General features: G+C 34.3%; 1 protein-coding gene across 1 annotated transcript in view; it reads left to right on the forward strand.

Moving 5' to 3' along the window:
* Positions 1–22,786, forward strand: part of SLC30A7 (solute carrier family 30 member 7) — a 67,059-nt gene that overhangs the window by 19,853 nt on the left and 24,420 nt on the right. Inside the window, exons 6-8 of the mRNA XM_033092375.1 lie at positions 1,854–1,997; positions 5,225–5,275; positions 8,175–8,310. Of these exons, the coding sequence (XP_032948266.1) occupies positions 1,854–1,997; positions 5,225–5,275; positions 8,175–8,310 (331 nt within the window). The remainder of the gene's footprint in view (positions 1–1,853; positions 1,998–5,224; positions 5,276–8,174; positions 8,311–22,786) is intronic.

Genomic DNA, 22,786 nt, shown 5'->3' on the forward strand with positions numbered 1-22,786 from the left:
TATGATATCATTTATATAAAACAAACAAATAAACATCAAAAACCACAAAACAAACCTAGTTACTGAAAAAATTATAGTGTATGTGGGTATGAAATTTACTATACAATCTGTCTTTTAGATCTTTCCATTTGGCATAGCTTTTCTCATTAACAAACACATAAAACTCCATGGTGTAGGATACCATGGTTTATTTTACTGGTCTTCTCTGGATACACTTCAAGTTTCTTTAAGTTTTTCACTATTCCATATGAAGTATATCCTTGTGAACACATCCAAGTGTTTTTCCAGAGCTGTGCTGTCCTATATGGTAGCCATTAGTCACATGGGGCTATTTAAATTTAAATTATAGTTAATTAAATTTAATAAATTAAAAATTGAGTTCCTTAGTTATACACATGACATTTCAAGTTCTCAGTAGCCACATAGGGCTACCATATAGGACAGCAAATACAGAACATTCCTACCAAAAGAGAAAATTCTTTGAATTGCACTGCTCTGGAATATAAGTAGCATTGCTGCAACACTGGATATACAGTCTTTTAATTTCAGTAGACAAATTGCCCTCCAAAATGACTCATTGACATTTACCCCAGCAATAAATGCAAGTAGTAATTTCCTCCCACCACAACTTAATATTACGGATTTAAAACCACTTTGCTAATATCTTGATAAAAACGGTATCTCATTTTTGGTATTTCTCTGACTAGTAGTGAGATTGAAAATCTTTCTGTATGTTTTTAGGCCATTTAAGTTTTTCCTCTTCTGGAATTGTCTGGGTGATTTTTTGTTAGTTTGTTTTTCTATTGTTAATCTATTTATAAGCATTTTTCTTTCTTGCTTGTCTTACTGCATAGCCAGGACCTCTAGAACAATGTGGATTAGAAATACCGATAGCTTGTATCCTTGTGTCAACCTGGGTGACTTTAAAAAAACCACTAACGCCCGGATTTAATACCAGGACATTTACATCCGAATCTCTGGAGGAAGAGACCCAGTATGTTTTAAAGCTCTCCAGTCAATTTTAATGTGCAGTCAAGGTTGAGCACAATTGCTTTAATGAAGAAAACTACTAAAGTTTTACCATTGAGTCTGATGTTTATGGTCCATTTCTGATAAAACTACTTTATTTACTAAAGGATATTCTTCCACCTGTTGTAGTAATCATTTTTTCTTCCTTTAGTTAATTTAAAATTAGTAATTACATTGATAGTTTTTTCTTATGAAGAACCATCCTTAAATTTGGGGATTAAAATGTTTTCATTTAAGTCTGCGTTTAGGTCTGTGATCCATTTTGAGTCAGTTTTTGTGTATGGTTTGAGGTATGGGTCCAATATTATTTTCTTTGTATATAGATATTCAGTTGTCTCAGCACCATTTGTTAAAAAGATTACTTTTCCATACTTAATTGTCTCGGCACCCTGGTCAACAATCAATTTACCATGTGAGAGTTCATTTCTGGACTCTCAATTCTTTTTCATTGATCTGTATGTCTATCCTCATACCACCATCATGCTGTCTTGATTAATGTAACTTTGAGGTAGGTTTTGAAATTGGAATATGTGAATTTTTCCAACTTTATTCTGTTTTTTAAATGTTGTTTTGGCTATTTTGGGTCCTTTCTTGCATTTCCATATAAATTTTAGAACTAGCTTGTCAATTTCTGCTTTTATTTCTTTCCTGTACTACATGGTAGGAACTCAGTATTGTTTTAATGAATCTACAACACTTTTTATAAGTAAATGTTTATTGAATTGATTCTGGTTTTAGAACTAATTTTTTTCACTAATATAAGTATTATTGTAACCATAACTTAATATATTTTTACATACCGTTTGTTCTAACACTGTTTCTAGGCCATGGACACAGTCATTCCCTCTTTAATGGTGCTCTGGACCAGGCCCATAGCCATGGAGATCATTGCCATAGTCATGAATTGAAACATGGTGCTGTGCATAGCCATGATCATGTTCATGGTCACGGACACTTTCATTCCCATGGTGAGTACAGCCTAAAGCCTTTCAAATGGCAGCCTTCCAAACAAACAGAGCTTATGCAGATTGCTTTTTCTAGTTGAAAAAGTCTTTAAAATATTGCAGTCAACTTCTTTTCTAATTAATTAAACTGAATAGTTCCCCGGGCTAGCTCATTTTTGGTATATAATGAAATTAACTTGGTATAAGGCAATAGATGTAGCTTTTTTCAGTGAGTATCTTATAACAAAAAAAGCCACTATTTTAAATGGGTGTCAGTAAATGAGGAACAGTTGCATTTTAGCAAATGAAAATCATGATTTTTTAAAAATATGATGAGGCCTTTTGTGTTATATGTAGGCTTATTAAAATACACTAGCTTTCAATTTTTCACATTTTCATTGTAATTTTTATAGATAACACGTGATATTTATATCAATATGCCCTTAGGAATCTTTATATGCTAACTTACATAGTATTAAATACTAAGTTATATGGTATTTATCAACTTAATATTTTATTTTAAAATTATATTTTAAATAGTTTATTCACAAAATTTGAGAGTATAGATTAATAGAACTGTTTAAGTGATACAATTTGATTAATATTTAAATAAAATATATGCATAAATACTGTGTGTGTGTGCCACATAGTGAGAATGCTAAAGCTTTAGGTTTAAAAATATGAAAGGGGCCTTGGAGATTGAGTATAAGTCCCTGATGTTTTTGTGTAACAATACAGTGGTATGCTTTAAAACCTTGTTTTTCTAAGTTTTTTGCTCACATGCATCCCAGAATAATTTTTGAAAAACTGTGTATCCCTCATGTTTTTAAGATGATTTCTTAAAAAAAGTTTGTTTAAATATTGCAAAGAATATAATTTCTGAGACACTACAGATAATATTTTAGAATGAAACTTCTTTATTACCCTATGGAATATAAAATGGACTTTAAATATCTTAATGATTTGAGACCCACTATCACCCATTCAAAAACATGTATATAAACAGTTGTAAATTTTATAGCATTTTGTTTTTTCTTGAATTTTTATTGCCATTTAGTTTCCTTTATGGAATTTTATAATAATGCAGTATATTTGGGTTACGTCTTTAATTGATCATCTGTTACACTTCTTGGCAATAAAATATGCATGTAAATTAAAATATTTTATTTCCTAGGGACATAAGATTTAGCGTTTAAATGTTTCTTTTGGATGGAGTTATTATAATTTTTACTAATACACACACCGCCTAACTCAAGGGAAACGTAGTTGTTTACCAAAGAGGAAGAAGAAATGGGTTTGATAAGCAACTAGCTAGTCTCTCCACAACAGAGGGAAAAAAAAAATTTCATATCCAGAAGGACTTCCATATTTTGCATAGATGGGAGTTACGTTGTCTGATAATAGCTATTATACAGCAGAATATACCTTTCAAAATAATCATGTCAAAAATGACAGTCTTTATCTGGACCTACTACTTTTATACAGAAATCTGTTGCCTTGATCAGGAGCTGGTTTGTTAGAACAGTTAACACATTTGACTAACAACAGGATTTTCAAGATAGCTACATTTTTTCTTCCAACAGCAGCGCCACATCCAGACAAATTATTGTGCAATGTTATGCTTTTGTACCTCTTCTGGCATTGTTATAGCGCTCTATCAAGGTTATAGTAATAAGTCAGCTTTTTCGTGCTGTGAACCAAGAACCAACCATGCCCCAGGCAGGCTCCCTGCTAGCTCTCTGATCAGAAAGCTTGTCAGTCCTCTTCATGAGGACTATTTTAACAAATATTGCTGATCTTTTACATTGTTTACCTATATTTTCTGCTTTGATATTAAAACTGATTACTAATTTTCAAAGTATTTAAGGACACAGATTGCAGTACTTTTTCATCATAAAGGCAAAATTAAAAAGAATTTTGATCTGTGTGAAAGGCTTGCCACATCCATCTAGAAACTATTGGAAAACTATGTGGTATGACCAAATAATGCAGTGAATGTTTAAATAAAAAAAAAAATTATTACAGTAAAAGACACATTGCCGTTAATGCCCCTCAGAATACTCCCCTTTGCTTCGAACATTGTTTACCCATTGTTCTTGCCACTTTCTGAAGCAGTTCTGGAAGTCCTTTTTCATGAGTGTCTTTAGTTGCGCTATCGTGGCTACCTCAGTGTCCTGAATTGATTCAAAACATTTACCTTTCATGGTCATTTTGATTTAGGTGAGAGCCAGAAGTCGCACAGTGCCAAATCCAATGAATAAGGTGGATGAGGACACACCATAATGTTTTTATTTGACAGAAATTGTTGTAGCAGAAGCAGTGTGACATGGAGCCTTTCCGTTGTGATCATAAAATATGGTGAATTCTGCTGCCAAGTGCCATCCAACGGAAAGGCAGTGTTCTTCAGTATAGTCAGTTGAGTGTGAGCTAAGGTTGAGAGGTGTGTTTCACCGTGTGCCATAAATCATACTCCATCATGACAGCCCTCCGTGTCTCACATGGCTTCTGGTATATGGCGATTTCTGTCAAATAAAAACATCGCGGTGTGTCCTCATCCACCTTATTCACCGGAACTGGCACTGTGTGACTTCTGGCTCTTCCCCAAAGTCAAAATGATTCAGGACATCGAGGCAGCCATTACAGCACAGCTAAAGACACCGTAAGAGGACTTCCAGAATTGCTTCAGAAAGTGACAAGAAAGATAAGTGTATTCGAAATGAGGGGGAATATTTTGAGGGATTAATGGCCATGTGTCTTTTACTGTAATAAATAATTTCTTTGTTTTATTTAAACATTCACTGTACTGTTTGATCACACCTCGTATTCTTTGCCATAGTTGTTTTTCTGGATTTTGTCCTGGCTTCATTTCTTGGACTTCTTATAACTTCCACTAGTAGTTTTGGTTTTTATAAATTTCCAGTTGTAAAATTAGTGTAACAAACTATATAAGGTATGTTATGAATATTAGAAAACTTTTACAATGTTTTTAACTTACTGTGTTTTTTTTTTACCAGATTGATTACTATATTAATTTCTTAAACACGCTGTACTATTGATGCATTTTGAAATTTCCCAAGTCTATCTCCTTTAAATTGCTATATTAAATTTAAAAAAATAGTTTGTAGGTCTGATGTGGCTATATAGTCATGCATCCTTTGTGATACATTGAAATGAAAAATACTCTGAATTACAAAAAAATGAATCAGGAATTGATGACATGTTTTAAAATAATTTAACTTAACTCTCTACAGATGGTCCTTCCTTAAAAGAAACAACAGGACCCAGCAGACAGATTTTACAAGGTATGACAAGAAATTTGTATATTTCTCAGTTTTATGAAACTGGTTTCTTGACTTTAAGCTGTTTGATGTTTTCCTTTAAGAAAAGTACATAACATAGTATTTGTGTTTAAAACATTAGCCTTCCTAGTGTTTATATTTTATATGTACTATTAGGTATATTAGCAGATATTCTTTTAATTGTCACTGGGCTGTTTTCTCAGCTTTAATAAGAAGATTAAAATATTCAGAGACTATACTGCTTAAATATAAATAATACCCACTCAGTGACTATAGTAACCCCATAGTATTACTATGCAGGATTATTAAATAATTTTTCCAAGAATAATATCCAATCTGTATTTATGTTGAGAAAAAATTTAGTGCTAAAAATGTAATACATCCAAACCCAAAGAATTTACAGCACCAAGAGTGAACCCTAATGTAAACTATGGACTTTGGATAATAATGACGTGTCAGTGTTGTTTCATCCTTTGTAGCAAGTGTACTATCTGGTGTGGCATATTGACAGTGGGGGAGGCTGTGCATGTGTGGGGGCAGAGGGTGTATGGGAAATCTTCGCATCTTCTGCTTAATTTTGCTGTGAACCTAAAACTGCTCTCACAAATAAAGTCTGTTATATGTTTTAAAAACATAATGCAAAGTGATACCTCGGTTATACTTACAGGCCTCTCAAATGCTGATACCTAAACCGGTATGTCAAGGGATGTATTACAAAATTTTACAAGCCAAAGAAAATCAGTCTTGTCTATAAACTATGGTAGTTTCTTTTTGGGGATGTGAACCAATACAGGTTGTTGTGAAAATTAGTTTATATTTTCTAAGTATCTGTCAATTTATAGTGGCTGAAGCTGAAGGGTAGAGATAACTGCCTGGTACTAAAACTTTTCCATGTAGATACTCACACATGAAAACCTAAGTTAACTGAATTTTTCAGTTATTTGCCACATTTTTCACATGACCCCTGGCTTTCTAGGGTTTGGGCATTTGAAATAACCAAGTCATCTAAGGCTTTCAACTTTTATGTAAGTTAAACATATTAGGTTAGATTTCTTCAGTGATTTTTCTTCTTGAATCAATTACTAGAAAATAAGAAGGGCTTACATTGTTAATGACACTAGTTAATGTAATCTAGTTTTCAAGTCAGCAAATAGGATACAGCTAGGGACTTTCTAATTGAAGTAAAATCAAGAACAAATGAAATGATTCTTTTCTTTTTTCTCTCAGTGTTTAGATTCTACCAAAACACAGATTAAAAAATATAAAAGTTTAAAATCACATATCGTTTAAGAGTTTTGAAGCTTAGGGACCCTCAATCCACTTTGATGTGTATGTTTTTCCAGTTTTATTTTTAAAACTTAAAGTGGTCCCAACACCAATTCTTTGCGATTTGAAATACCCTAAAGAAACGAAATATTTTTCTATAGTCGTTCTAATATAATGTTTTTGTTACAGAAAAAAAGAGCCATTAGCTTTTTGAAGAGTCGTTATAAAGGTCAATACTTCATACAAATAAAAAAGTGTATTAGGCACTGAGGCATGAATTACATTTGGCATAATACTTGATATAAAATTCCGTAGTAGCAGGTGAATTGAAGCATATTTTCCTAGAGTGCATTAAGATTCAATTGGACTCATTAATAGTCCATTGTTAAATTATTACAAAGTTTTTTCAAGTTTATGTAAATTGTTTTACATCTAAAAATAATAAATGATGTACCTTTAATTGTTCAGTGCATCAAAAAGAAAAATACCGTCTTTCCCCGAAAATAAGACCTAGCCAGACCATCGGCTCTAATGCGTCTTTTGGAGCAAAAATTAATATTATATAAGACCCAGTATTGTATTGTATTGTGTTATATTATATTATATTATATTATACCCAGTCTTACATAAAATAAGACTGGGTCTTGTATTAATTTTTGCTCCAAAAGGTGCATTAGAGCCGATGGTCTGGCTAGGTCTTATTTTCAGGGAAGCATGGTAAATACTTCTAAAGTAGACATATGCCCTTTACGCATTAGGTATTTGTTTTCAGAGTAGTTGATGCTATTGAAGAATGCTCTATTTTTAGCAACATGGTTGAAGTTTAAGAGACGGTATTTTGCTATACAGTAAATTTTACCTATTAAAGATCTAAATGTCTAATAATTTGTCTAGTTAAATCTTTTTTAAAAAGAATGTATACTAAACTTATTTCTTGACATTTTTTAATGGTTTTCAATTAGAGTTGATTCTTAAATGTTAATATACTTAGGTTCTTGGGCAGTTAGAATACCAGTATCCTACCAATTTCATATTTAATTATTAAAAGCAAAATACATTTACACCTACTTTAAAATATTCAAACTCCTACTTTCTCTTATATCAAGTTTGAGCTGAGTATGTAACTTTAGGTAACCCAATTTTTAGAAGAATTAATAAGCACATCAGTATGAATAGAGTTATGGTCCATAGGAAATTCGTCTAAATGGTAATTTTAATTACCAGCAGAGGGCTCTGTGTATACATACTACATATATTTGTAGTTATAAACAATGTTTTCTTTTAGCCTAATGCAGCTTTCTTCTAACAGATTATTAACTTCTGGGCTCTTTTAACCAGAGATGAATGTGCACGATTTTAAAATCAATTTGTTACTCTACTTCCTCATTTATTATACCAGATATTAAGAGCAAGTATAAATTCTGCATCAGATAATTTTAACCCCTGCTGATTTGAAAAAGAGAATATTTCAATTCCCAAAGGTCCTATACTTCGTTACTAAACAATGAATCTACATTCTTACTGATTTTTAAATTAGTATTTAGTTTTTATTAAAATCAAGAATAGTTTTAAGAAATGTTTGTATTTTCAGTTAATCAGAAGATTCTATTTGATTCTGATTGTGCTCTATTTCTAGGTGTATTTTTACACATTCTAGCAGATACACTTGGGAGTGTTGGTGTGATCGCCTCTGCCATCATGATGCAAAATTTTGGTCTGATGATCGCAGATCCTATTTGCTCAATCCTGATAGCAATACTCATAGTGGTAAGGTAAGTGCTGGTGTGTTGCTTTCAGGTTTTCAAATGAGAGGTGATAAATATGTTATTTAAATCACAGGCCTAAATTATTACTAGGTTGGTTTTTCTTTGGTCTTTAACAAATTCTTACATAGATTATTTCTTTTTTCATCTTGCTATGTTTGTGTGCATTTGCTTAGGGTTTGGTGTTTCCTTTCGGTATTTTACAATTAATATTTTTGGTCTGTAATTCAAAGCAGTAGTCATTTTCTTGAATCCAGCCCTGTATCTGCGGAGTAGAACATTTGAAATTTATTAACTATAGTTAGAATCTTCTTCCTTTGACATGTGTATCTTACAAAAACATATTAAAATCTCTTCTTTTAGAACTATTTTTAATCTATAAAGTCACATTATCATTGCAGGAGTCTTGTAAAAATGGTTACTGAAGTATGTTTATGTCTGTCTCCCTATCTAGATTATAAATTCTTGAGGAAGGATCTGTCTCTTAGCTTTTTAGATCTATTGCCTGCTGAAGTACCAGCGTGTATATAAATGTGTGTGTGTGTGTGTGTGTGTGTGTGTGTGTATAAATTTTCAATAAATATTTGCTGAATTAGATTGAGTAATTGTTATCTCTTAAATTTGTCAGTTTATTTTATTGTTTTAATTTTTATCGGAGTAATGGAATAATATATGCCTTTATTTCATGGTCTTGAATTATTTATAAAGATACATCTTGATTGGACTGTTTTTTTATTTATCCATATAAAATTAATGTTAATAAAACTTTGTAATAACAAGACCTTGTATAAGGCTGACTATTCTTTTTTTTTTGTGACGTGTTTTTTTTTTTTTAAGGCTGACTATTCTATTCAGCTACAGCTTATAGTTAAATAGAATAGATGTAATAAAATGCAATGAAGTTATAATCCTATAAATTAGTCACAAATGCAGGTTTTTAAGTTTTTGCTTAAAAATTAAAGGTTATGCCCTTTCTTCATTTTTGGAAATCTTATACTTCCTTGTAAGTACAACTTAGGTGTCAACATATTATGAAACAACTCCTGAGAGATTTGGTAACTTACATATGTATCTCTCTACTTGCATGTTTAGTGTGCATTTTATTTGATTTTGTATTATAATTCTTAGTTGCTTCTAACACTTCTTAGAGTAGGATCTTACTGTTCACTTTTCTTTGTCTCCACTGTTGTTATCCTAATTTTCCTATCGTTTGTTTCTTGGAAGAGGTTGGCATCTCTGTGTCCCTCAAACTCTTCACACTGTGGCCAAAGTGATCTTTCTTTAATGAGGATTATGGTACAAAAATCATCTTGCTTTAAATCCTTCAGTGGCGCTTTCTTACCCTCAGGATAAAGTCTGAACTCCTTAATGGGATTTCATGTTGCTACCCGTTTACCTCTTCAGTATTTCTTTCAACCCTTGTCAATTTATATTCTGCTCAGTTATATTCTTGCTGTTCTCTGAAAATATGTTATGAGCTCTCTGGATATTGGGTTTTGCTCATAGTTCCTCTCTCCAAAATAAAATCCTCTTCTACTTAGTGTCCTTCTCCCTTCCCTGCCCCTGCCCTCACACACAAATGCATAGATCACAACTACTCATCCTTCAGATTAGATTTCAGATTAAATGGCACCTTCTTTAGGAAGCATTTCCTAATTCTGCACCTCAGGCCAGGTTAATTATACATATAGCACCTAGAGTACTCCTCTCATGGCATTTATGTACTGTATTGAAATAGCCTGCCTTATTGTCTCTTAAGCTTCATGAGGTCAAACTTTTTACATTGTTGTAAAGTCCACACTTAACTCTGCCAGGCAAAAAGTTGGTACATTTTGGATTTGAATAAAAATAAATTCATGTTTTTTCAACCTCAGAGACTTACTTCTCTAATCCCAAGTAGGGAATTCTTACTTAGTTCTATTCCCATTCAGTTATTCTACAAACACACACACACACACACACACACACACACACACACACACACACACACACACATACAAATGCATGCACACGCACAGAGAGAGAGAGAACTTTTTTACTGAAATATAACTACATAAATCATTTCAACAAATATTTATTAAGTAGACCCTCTCACCAGGGTGGTGAAAAGACAGGCTACTCATTGGTTTGAACTTGCCGTAGGAGAGAGGGAGCAAGCCCACATTGTTTTAGGAGCCATGTAAAGAAAGGGTTTCAAACAGGAAGGAGTAATCAACCCTGTCAAAGGCTGCTGGGTCTGATAATTAGCACCAGAGGTAAGATGCTCAGAAGAGTGGTGAGAATGAAAGCCTGATCAAAGGAGCTGCAAGAGAGAATGGGAGGGGAAGAAATAGAGACAGCAACTATAGTCAGCTCCTTTTCAAGGCCTCTTTCTGTAAAGGGAGTAGTATGTTTGCCTGACAACACTGAGGGACCCCTTTGAAGTTTGTGGTCATTAACTTAAAGTAAAACTACCAGTACAGTTGTAATTTTTTTCTCCAATCTTGCCAGCTACTTGGTAAAGGTATGGAATAGAACTTGTTTGGGATTTGGTAGGTGAGTACTGACAGGAAGAGAGGAGCAAGGCAGGATGGGAAATTAAGATTTAAAGGTAATAATAGATGGTAAAATAAGAAAGTGATAGGATTAGTTGATTGGGGTTCTGGGAGAAGTGTTAGCGTGGAAGGATTAGGGGAAGAGATCCAGAAGCGGGAAGGGTTGTTCAGTTGTGAGATACTTGAAATTGAGACTTTAAGGTCTTAAGATATGGTCCCAGAAGTGGATCCAGGATAAGATCATCACAGAGGCCAAATGTTAGATGGACTGTCCACATGGCTATTTAAATTAAGAGTCACGAAAAGGGTAGAGGTGGAAAAATAGTAAGTCCATTGCTGAACTCTTCAGTTATCTAAGGGGAGCTGTCAAGAATTGTAACACTGGTAATCTGGTAATCAGGGTGTGTTGAGAGTGCAATAATCTGTTGGCATGGGCCTCGGAGGAACTGTGTTTTGGGGTGAAGTAGGAGGAACAATGATCTGGAAATAGTTGTGATAAGCAAGGAGATGTTTACCTCCCTACAAGCCCCACCAGTACGTAGAATGTAGGAGAGAAATGGCGTTCCTAGCAGTGCTTAGGGGAAAGTGTCCTCAGGCGAGAGCCACTTTTCAGATAGAGCGCGAAAATGATATAGCTATTCAGAAAAGAGGATTTCATGAAAATTACAGATTTGAGAACAGTGTTTGTAAAGTTATGGAAATACCTATACTGACAATGAAACTTGGCCAAGTATAGAAAAGGATAAGGAAAAAATTACTTACAGTTCTATCAGCCAAGAGAACCATGTTAATATTTTTGTGAGTATTTTTTGGCTCTTTTTTTTATTCTGAGCCTGTTTTTTTAATGGTATTTTTATTTGTATTATGCATACAAAAGTATATTCTGAGTAAGAAAACTTTTTAAACTTTTTATGATTATAAATACATAGTCATTATAAGAAAACTTGGAAAATGCTGAAAAGTATAAAGAAATAAAGAAAAATAGTCAGGATCACAACAATTCAGAGATCACATTACCACTGTTAACAGTATTTCTTTACAGTCATTTTTAGGCTTTTTTTTTTTACATTTCTACTGTATGTGCTGATTGTTAAGCTTGGTCAGCATGAGAGTATTCACAGGTTCTATATGAAAGATAGTAGAGTTATTATTTTAAGGCGATAAAGTTTTGAGATGATTTATTAGGTAGCAAGGTCTTAATTCAATGACAATAAACAACAGGTACAGGGCAAACATAATAATGATTCATTATTGTAAAGAGTCTATATCTAAAGTATATGTTTCTCTCTACATGGACGAGGGGGAAAATATATATATATATTCATCCCTGAATGTTATGTGTGTCTCTGTGGGTGGTGTAATTTTTAAATTATGCTTCTTTCCTAATGTCTCCAAGGTAAACCAACATTTCTGACTCTGTCTTAAAAAAGCATTTTTTTTTAAATGGAGGGCAATTAAAAAAACCTTCAGCTTCAAACTACAAAATAAAGACATTGTTAGTTGTCTATTTTTCTGTTAAGAAAGCAAACTTAATTTACTTAATTACTGTTCACATGATAGTGAAATATGATAGTGAAATATATAGCTAGGAGATCACTCTGAGATGGTTTTCAAATTAGTTAAGAGTTTGCCTCATTAGCCAAAGCTGATTTTAGGAAATAGGTGAAAACTCTTACAGACTCAACAAAACAGAGTATAAAGTAATTTTCCCTTACCCTTAATTTATATATATATATATATATATATATATATATATATGCAGTTCATCAAGAGCAAGATAAATAATGGGACTCTATACATTCTCTGAATTTAAATGTTCCTCAATTGAGAACGTGCCATGGAAATAGATGTTTCTCCCTTCTAGGCTGCCTGCCCGGTGTTCCATTTTCACTTTCACAGTGAAAGTGATTTCTTAGAAAAAGACAGCTTTTCTCTCATCATTTTCTAACACAGCAAATGGTGATATAAATTTCTGGGTAAAAATGGGTTGTACTGTGATGAATTTTGCTTCCCAATGAAAAGCAGCAAGCTAAGTGTAACAATGAGAGTAATTTTTATCTTATGAAAATATATACTTATAAAAGACTTCAGGATGGTTTTGTTCCTTTTTTCCCATTAGAAGCTGAATTGGAATGGAAAGTAGATTCATAACATATAGTGCAGAAATCTGAACAATTAGTTGTAGCTTCGAATCACACTGTGATTTAAAAGTGATGCTCTTTAACTAGATTTGTAGGTTGATTTTTTGATTTACTTAAATAAAAGGAGTACCTATGCACGATGGGGAAACATACATAAACAGGATGCAGAAATGATCTCTGTTACTTCTGTGGTATTTCTGAAACTTTGCTGAATTTTTTTTTTTTAATCAGTTTTCTGCAACTCACCAGTGTTACCATCTTATTGTACTTTGTACATTTTTACCATAATCATTTGTAAATACAAAGAAAACCTTTTAAACAAAGTAAATTGTCTCTGTTAAGTGCAAAACTTTTCCAGTAATATATTTATTTATTGTTATTATACACATTGAAAAAAAATAGCTCAACTTTTAGAGGCAAACTAAGGTATAGGCTTTAGAAAAGATAGATAATGGTCGTAAGGTTCAAAATAGAAAGAATATGTACTACCAATTAAACAAAATTATAAACTTGAAATTCTAAATCGTAGGTGATCATTATCATTCATGATTTGGATTTGGACCAGATACAGGTTTTGATAAATCTTGTTGATTTCTGGTCAAATAGATAATTATTTGTAGCCTATATTAAATAAAAAGTAAGCACTTTTTTTTCACATGTAATAAGCTACCGTATCTTCAAATAGTCATATATGAGAAACTGCAGATTTTTTTTTTTTTTTTTTTTACCAAAAATGGTTTTGGGTGTTGTCTAACAATTCTCTTTGTGGTTTACCTTTCAAGTGGTTACAATTTATGAACAATACGTTTGGGGTCTAAGATAAAGGAAGACAGTTCCCCAAGATTTTAACTTTGTGTTTGTATATGTATCCACAATGGGAACATTATTGCCTAGTAATTATATTTTTATATTATATATAAAACCCATCATAGAGCATTTACAAGTACTGATTAGTCTAACTCTCTTTCTCAGACAGCATTCTGGGAGAGAAGGCCCTAATGCCCTAGAGCATCCATTTGTATATAATTATTAACTTCTCACCTATACTTCTAGAAAAGCACTGCTTATGTGCTATCCTTGGCGGAATTGGGCAATAGTCACTCAAATCGTTTTGTCTGTTTGATGGTTCAGAGGAAGAACCCTTGTTAAAAGCTGGCAAATGGTCTTAGAAATATTAGAAGGAACAGAGCAAATGCAGTAATCTATTAGTGATCATTATCCAATAACATTAGACAAGAGAAAGTATCTGAGACTTAAAAATTGGAAAGAAGAAATTATTCTTTTATGTAAAATATATGATTGTATTTCTGTAAAACTCATGGGAAAACTATGACAGGTAATTTAGTAAAGTTGCAAGTATCAAATTGATGTTCACAATTAATACCCTTTATTGTATATAAGCAAAATTCATTTGAATGATATAATTAAAGAGAAGACACCTTTTCAGTAGCTACAACAAAGACAATCCAGAGATTAAAATACTTAAATTTGTGTGGGGAAAATTTCAAATACTTATAAAAAACACAAAAGCATTTAGAATCAGTAGGGAGGGAATGGGCTTTTTAATAACTGGATAACCATTTGGAAAAAAAATAAGTTTGGAACTGTAGCTCGTACTGTACACCCAGATAATTCCATATGGATTAGAACTCTAAAAGTAAAGCATTTAAACCATGCTATACTAGAAGAAAGTATGTCTGCATTATTTTACATCAGAATATTAGGGGAATAACTATGGCTGGAAACTTAGAATCGGGCCTGCCCGTGGCTCAGGTGGTTGCCCAGTTCAATTCCCATATGGGCCAGTGAGCTGCACCCTCTACAGCTAAAATTGTGAACAACAGCTCTCCCTGGAGCTGGGCTGCCATGAGCAGCCACAGGTTGGTGTGAGGTGCTGCGGGCTGCTGTGTGCTCTCGTGGGCTACTATGTGCCCGGCTGGTGGCCAGCGTGAGTGGCCCACAGCTAGCGTGAGCTGCTTTGTGCTGCTGTGTGCTGCCATGAGTGGCCGGTGGCCAGCATGGTTGGCTGGCAGCCAGTGTTAGTGGCCGGCAGATGAGAGCTGCCGTGAGCTGCTGTGAGTGGCTGACTGACAACTGGTGACTGACTGCCTGGGGCGAGGGGTCGGGGGACAAAGCTCATAATACCAGCATGGGCCAGGGAGCTGTGTCCTACACAACTAGACTGAGAAACAACAGCTTGAACCGGAGTGGGGGGGAGGCGGAAGAAGGGGAAAGAAAAAAAATGAGAATAGTACTATGTCTGTGGCAAGAACTTTGACAATATCTAGCATAATTAAATGTGCATTTACTTTTGATTAAACATTCCCACTTCTAGGAATGTATCCTAAAGATAAATTGGCAAAAATATAAAAGGATGTATTGTATAGATCATTCTTTGTGGCTTTATTTGTTTTGGCCAAAGATTGGAAAGAATGAAAGTGTCCATTAATAAGGGAATTCTATGCATAAAATAGAAAATAAAATAAGGGAGGGGTGACATCAGCAAGATGGCAGAATAGAAAGCACTAGGCTTTTTTTCTTCCATGGAGTCAGAGATTTAACACAACAAGCTGACGAAATACCTCTGTGAGAAATCCAGAAACTAGTTAAAAGGTTTTTACACCCCAGGCTGGTGGGAAGCCAACTGCATGGAGCCTTAATAATGAAATCTATGACAATTTCCACTTTCTCATTATAGCGACTCCCACCCCAAATAGTGTGGAGCTTGTGGGAGGAAGCTCCCAATTCCCATTTTCTTCCTGAGGAGGGGAAAGGAGTTGAGTATACCTCCAATTTGTTTTAGGGACTATGGTGGCTGTCTTGCTTGTTTCCAAGTACAGTAGTTCTTACTTAATGCTGACAATAGATTCTTAGAAACTGCAACTTTAAGCAAAACAACGTATAAGAAAACGAATTTTACCATAGGCTAATTGATATAAACAAGAGTTAAGTTCCCATAACATCTCATCAATGTTATAATGAGATGGCATTGAATGAAAGGACAATATTTGAGGACCTGTTGTACTGACAGGAACAGGGTGCCAGGTTGGGCATTCCTAAGAACAAAGACATCAACCATACATTAGAGTCTGCAGTACCACAGACAGACACTAGGTGGAACGCCAGAACTGTGATTTGCTGCGGTTCAATAAGGCTGCAATATAGCAGACCCTAGGAGGAGCTCCTGAGTAGAAACCAGCAAACCTTTTCAAATAGATTACATGCACAAGCCCAAAAAGGACACATACCCAGAAAAGGTCTCCAGACTCTCTAGCCAGGTTATATAGAGAAAGACCTCCCTGTATGAAATCAGACCACATGGTCTGGGGATGTAGCTGATTCTTCAGATACTGAAATCCGAACAACAAAAAATAAGACAGACAATGAAACAACTAACCACAACACATTTAAAGGAAACAATTAGATCTCCAGAAACCAAACCTGAAAAAAGGAGACACGAATTGCCAAATAAAGAATTCAAAATTATCACCATAAGGATGCCCAGTTAGTTAAAAGAAAGCACAGACACTAAACAAAATCAGGAAAATGATTCATGAACAAAATGAAAATATCAACAAAGGGATAGACACTATAAAGAAGAGCCAAATAGAAATTCTGGAGGTGAAAAATAATAATAACTGAATTGAAAATTTCACTGGAAGGACAGCATCAAATTTGACCAGGCAGAAAAAAAGGATCAGTGAACTCGAATATAGGACTTAAAAAATTACTGAGGCAGAGGAGAAAAAAAGAAGAAAAGGAAGAGAACCTGAGGTATTTTATGGAGAAGCAGAATAATGTATACGTTATGGGAGTCCCAGAAATTAAAGATACTGGGAAAGGGACAGAAAACCTATTTGAAATACAGTGGCCAAAACTTCAAGACTTCAAGTCTAAGAAGAAAACTGGATATACAAATTCAAGAAACTTAAAGGACTCCAACTAGGATAAATATAAAGAGACACTGAGGCACATCATAATCAAACTGTTAAAAGTTACATATAAAGTGAGAGTCTTGAAAACAGCAAGAGAAAAGCAACTTGTGGCATGCAATGATAACCACAAAGAAAATATAGCATACATACAAAGGGAAATGAGAAGGGAATCAAAACATGTCCCTATATATATATATAAAAAAAAATCAATGAAACACAAAGACAGCAAGGGGGTAGAGACCAAAAAAAGCCACAAAACAGAAAACAGTGAACAAATGGCAATAGTGAGTCCTTCCATACCAGTAATTACTTTAAGTGTAAATGGATTAAATGTACCAATTAAAAAACAGACTGGCTGAATGGGTTTTAAAAAATGGGATTCAGCTTTATTCTGCCTGCACGAGATTCACTTTAAGATCTAAACACTCACATAGACTGAAAGTGAAAGGGTGGAAAAAAATACTCCACTGCAAGGAGAAACCTAAAGAGAGCAGCAGTGGCCATACTTATTTTAGACAAAATGTCCCACAAGACAAAAAGGACATTATATAAGGATAAAAGGGTCAATTCACCAGGCAGATATAACAATTATAAATATATAGTCTCCTAACATTAGAACACCCAAATATATGAGGCAAACACTGACAGAAAGGAAGGGAGAAACAGATAACACAGTAATAGTAGGAGACTTCATTATCCACTTTCACTTATGGGTAGAGCAACCAGGAAATCACTCACTCGCTCAATGAAGTAAGAGGATCAATATAGAAAGAGAAGACTTGAACAACACTAGACCAATTGGGACTAACAGACATACACAGATGACTCTACCCAACAAAAGCAGAAAACGTGTTCTTCTCAAGCTCACATAGAATAAACTCCCTGAAAGACTGTATGTTAGGTCACAAAAGAAGTCCTAACAAATTTTAGAAAATTGAAATTATGCAAACTGTCTTCTCTACCACAGTGGAATAAAACTAGAAGTCAATTGGAGGAGGAAAACATGAAAATCCAAAAATATGTGGACATTAAATAGCACACTCTTTAACAACCAATGGGTCAAAGAAGAAATTACAAGGGAATTTGGAAAATAGCTAGAGGCAAATGAAAACAAAAAACAATACATCAAAGCATATGGGATGCAGTGAAAGCAGTATTAAGAGGGAATTTCATAGAAATAAATGCCTACATTTAACAAAGGAGATATCAAATCAAACCACCTAACCCTGGAAGCACAAGGAACTAGAAAAAGAGCAAACTTATTCAAAGTCAACAGAAGGGAGGAAATAATAACAATTGGAGCAGATAAATGAAATAGAGAATACAAAAACAATGAAAAAAAATAACCCAGAATTGTGTTTTTAAATCAACAAAATTGACAAACCCTTAGCTAGACCAACTAAGAAACTAAAACTCGTGATCACGGAAGCTAAGTGATAATAATTTGATTTTGGTAGTTTTAATAAATATTTCTTGCCATCTAATCTGGCTTTTCTAAACAAAGTCCTATTTCTTCACTTGTATACTTTTTAAAATGCAGGTTTCCTTAAAGTAAGAATAATATTAATTTATTCTGCCCAATCTTCTCTCAAAACTATGTATATCTTATGGAGCTCTTTGCCCTCTTACTTCATCGATTCCATTGCCTCTTCCCATTTCCCTACTTCTTGACAGGATTAGTGTAAATCCCATTCATTTTTCGTCTTTGCGCCTTTGTTCTTTATGGATATAATAGATCAGTTAGTTTTTTTTGTTTGTGTTTTACTTGCTGGTGTGATTTTAGTTTCTTATTCATAAGAATGAAGAAAACAGCTTTTTTTGGGACAATAAATTACACATCGAAAACTGGGAGTGCTGCTGGCTCTTGCTCAAGTATAATTCTTTTTCAACTATACTTTAATAGAGGATAAGATACTTTTGCTTCTACTTATTAGAGGTTCTTTTTTGGGAGTGACCAAATTAATGGGCTCTATATTGTTTTGCTGTTTAGCTATTGCTATGTTTGAAAGTTATGTCAAACGAGTACTGTCCTATATTTTCATTTTTCAGTAGTTTTTGAAATTTTAAAATACATTCAGAAGACATGTGTCAAGCACTGTTCTGGGGACTAGGAATAAAAAGAATATGACGTGGCATAGGATCAGCTGCTGCACAACACCTCCTCCACTGTAGTCACGGCCAGTCCTCACAACTAATCCCCCGAGGGTCAGTCCCTCCCGTTGACATACAAACTGAGGGTTGCTAGATGGGAGGGCGGTGAGGATAAGGGGGATGGTGAGAGGATTAGAAAGCACAGTCAGTAACCACAAGATGGCCACGGGGTTACGAAAATCAATTTGGGGAATGTAATCAATAATACTGTAAAGATTTTGTAGGGTATCCAATGGACACTTGTCTTGTTAGGGAGACCACCTCAGGGAAGATGTAGATGCCTGATCAGTGCACTGCACACCTGAAGCTGAAGCTGAACAATAATGAATGTCAACTACAATTTTATATATATATAGTTACAAGAAGCGAAGTATAGCATCAGGAATAGAGGCAGTGGAAATATAATGGCTCTGTGCGATGTCAGAGGGATAGTGGTTGGGGGGAGGGTGGTTGACACAGTGTGAGGGATATAAATGATAAATGTCTAACTATTGTTTTGTGCACCTGAAACTAATAAAAAAATAAAATAAAAAAGACGTACAAACAGCAACCAAGGCTCAACTACAATGGGAGGACATGCACAGCCCACACAAGGGACACCTCTGGACTCTGGTGACCAGGGAGACTGAGCCACTGGACCCCACGGGACACCTATTATATAAGGCCACTCTACTAAGACCAAAGGACATAAAAACAAAGACAAGGAGGCAGCCAAATTGGTGAGACAAAGAAACATGTCCCAAATGAAAGAACATAACAAAGCTCCAGAAAAGTACTAAACAAAAGAAGAGGCAAGCAGTCTACCAGAGTTCCAAACAATGGTTGTAAGGTTACTTAGTGATCTTATGAGAAGTTCAACAGAGAGATAGAAAACATGAAAAGAACCAGTCAGAAATAAAGATGACAATAACTGAAATGAAGAATACATTACAGGGAATCAACAGTAGATTAGATGATGCAGCAATTTAGAAGTTAAGGTACCAGAAATACCCAATCAGAACAGCAAAAAAATAAAATAAAAAAAAATAATTTAAGGGGCCTCTGGGACAACATCAGGTGTACCAACATTCACATCATAGTAGTACCAGAAGGGAGAGCAAGGAATTGAAAACCTATTTGAAGGAATGATGACAGAAAATGTCCCTAACCTGGTGAAGGAAATGGATATACAAGCCCAGGAAGCACAGAGTCCCAAACAAGATGAACCCAAAGAGGCCCACAGCAAGACACATCATAATTAAAATGCCAAAGGTTAAATACAAAGAGAGTTTTAAAAGCAGCAAGAGAAAAGCAGTTAGTTATCTACAAGGCAGCTCCCATAAGACCATCAGCTGATTTCTCAACAGAAACTTTTCAGGCAAGAAGAGATTGGCATGAAATATTCAAAATGATGAAAGCGAGGACCTACAACCAGGTCAGTCTACCCAGCAAAGCTGTCATTTAGAATCAAGGATAAAGAGCTTCCCAAATAAGAAAAAAGTAAAGTAACACCAAACTAGTATTATAACAAATGTTAGGGGGACTTCTTTAAGAGGAAAAAGAAGAAACAAAGATAAAAAATATGAATAATAAATGACAATGACTACATATCTATCAACTGTTACTTTAAATGTAAATGGCTTAAATGCTCCAATAAAAAGATAGGGTGACTAAATGGATAAGAAAACAAACCCTTATATACGCTGCCTACAAGAGGCTTCAGATCAAAAGGCACACACATTGAAAGTAAAGGGATGGAAAAAGATATTTCATGAAAATGGAAACAACAAAAAAGCTGGAGTAACAATACTTCTACCAGACAAAATATACATTACAACAAAGGATATAACAAGAGACAAAGAAAGACCCTGTAATCCCACTTCTAGGTATTTATCTCAAGAAACCCGGAACACTACTTCGAGGGGAAATCTGCATCCATATGTTCACTGCAGCATTATTTACAATGGCCAAGATGTGGAGGCATCCTGGGTGTCCCTGAATGGATAAAGAAGAGGTGGTACATATATACAAATCTTGCCATGTGCAACAACATGGATGGACCGAGAGGGTATTGTGCTTAGTGGAGCGAGACAGACAAATGCCATATGACTTTGTTTATATGTGGAATCTAAAGAACAAACAAAACGAAAACAAATTCATAGATACAGAGAGCATTTTTATGGTTGCCAGCTGGGCAGGGGGTTAGAGGGCCGGGTAAAAAGGGGGAAGGGACTAAGAAGTACAAATTGGTAGTTACAAAATAGTCATGGGATGTAAAGTATAGCATAAGCAATATAGTCAATAATATTGTAATAACTGTGTATGGTGTCAGATCGGTACTAGATTTGTCGGGGTGATCACTTCATAAGTTATATAAATGTCTAATCACTATGTTGTACACCTGAAACTAATATAATATTGTATGTCAACTAATTGAAAAATGAAAAAAATTATTTGAAAAAAAAAGAATATGACTTGATCTTTGACTCCAAAGGACTTAATCATGATGAGACACCGCAGTGTAGTACAGAGAGCTTTAACCTTGGAATTATCACACTCAGCTCTGCCTCTTCCCAGTAGTGTACAACAAAGAAGGAGTTGTTCTGATCTCTCTGAGATGGTTTTCTCTTCTGTAAAATGAGGTAGTTGGCTTAAATGATCTCTTAGGATCTTGCCTACATCTGTGATACCATTTTCTTAAGGTTACTTGAGGTTATTAGGATCAAATTAGAAAACATGTATGAAAGCACTTTAGAAACTATTAGTGTTATCTAAACAAAGACATTACAAATTATTTACTAATGTTTTCAGTCCAAAGAACAGATGCATTAAGTGTTATAACTAAGTTCCAGAAGTTTAAGGAAAAGGGAGATCTTTTCATGACTTAGCCTCCGAGTTCTAGGGGTATTTGAGGGTATCTTATTCCCCTTTGAGTAAAGTAGGTACTCTGTAAATATGTAGTGATTTAAACCATAGGTTTTGGAAACTCAGTATCTAACTGTAAGGTAAACCACAATCCCTGTGGTTTGGGGTTATCTGTTCTAAATTAGGCTTATGCAATTCTGAGTTAATAGGTAATTGTTCACTACTACAGAATAATTGTATATATGCAAATATGACGGCATATTTACAGCTTGTCATGGGACTACCATGTCTAACTGTAGAATACATTATAATTTTGGGTCAATTTCCTTTGCGTTTTTTGTCTACTAAGCACTTTGGAGTATATGACATATACCAGATCTGGAAATTTATGCGTTCTTTTAAAAAGTACAACTAGCTATCTTTCTTTATTTTGGTAGATTATAAGAACCGTTGATAATATTCAGAGTCCTAAGCCCATAAGCCAATACAAAAAGTTGATACAAACATATCAATAATATGTTTCAGCTATTAATAGATATTTACTCAGATCTAAAAAATAGTTTCAGCTCTGAAATTTTTTATTCGTAAGCATGATTATCACTAGTTTGATATTCTTCATCAAGTTTTCCTTTGTTTCATTTGTTTATAATTGCTAAATAGTTTTATTTGCTGTTGACATGGTGAGTGAGACTCTCACTAAAAGCTGCTTTTGAAGTAAGATTTGAATATATTTTCATGTGCAAAGTTACTGGCAATAAAGAGTAATAACTAACTGTTGCTTAGTTAATCTGCTGGCACTTAATCTTTTACATTTAAACTTATGTTTATGACTGTACGATTATAAATTTGATTTACCTTCAGCCTTTGAAGAATAAAATCA

This window comes from Rhinolophus ferrumequinum, chromosome 22 (genome assembly GCF_004115265.2).
Source record: "Rhinolophus ferrumequinum isolate MPI-CBG mRhiFer1 chromosome 22, mRhiFer1_v1.p, whole genome shotgun sequence".
NCBI classification, from domain to species: Eukaryota; Metazoa; Chordata; class Mammalia; order Chiroptera; family Rhinolophidae; genus Rhinolophus; species Rhinolophus ferrumequinum.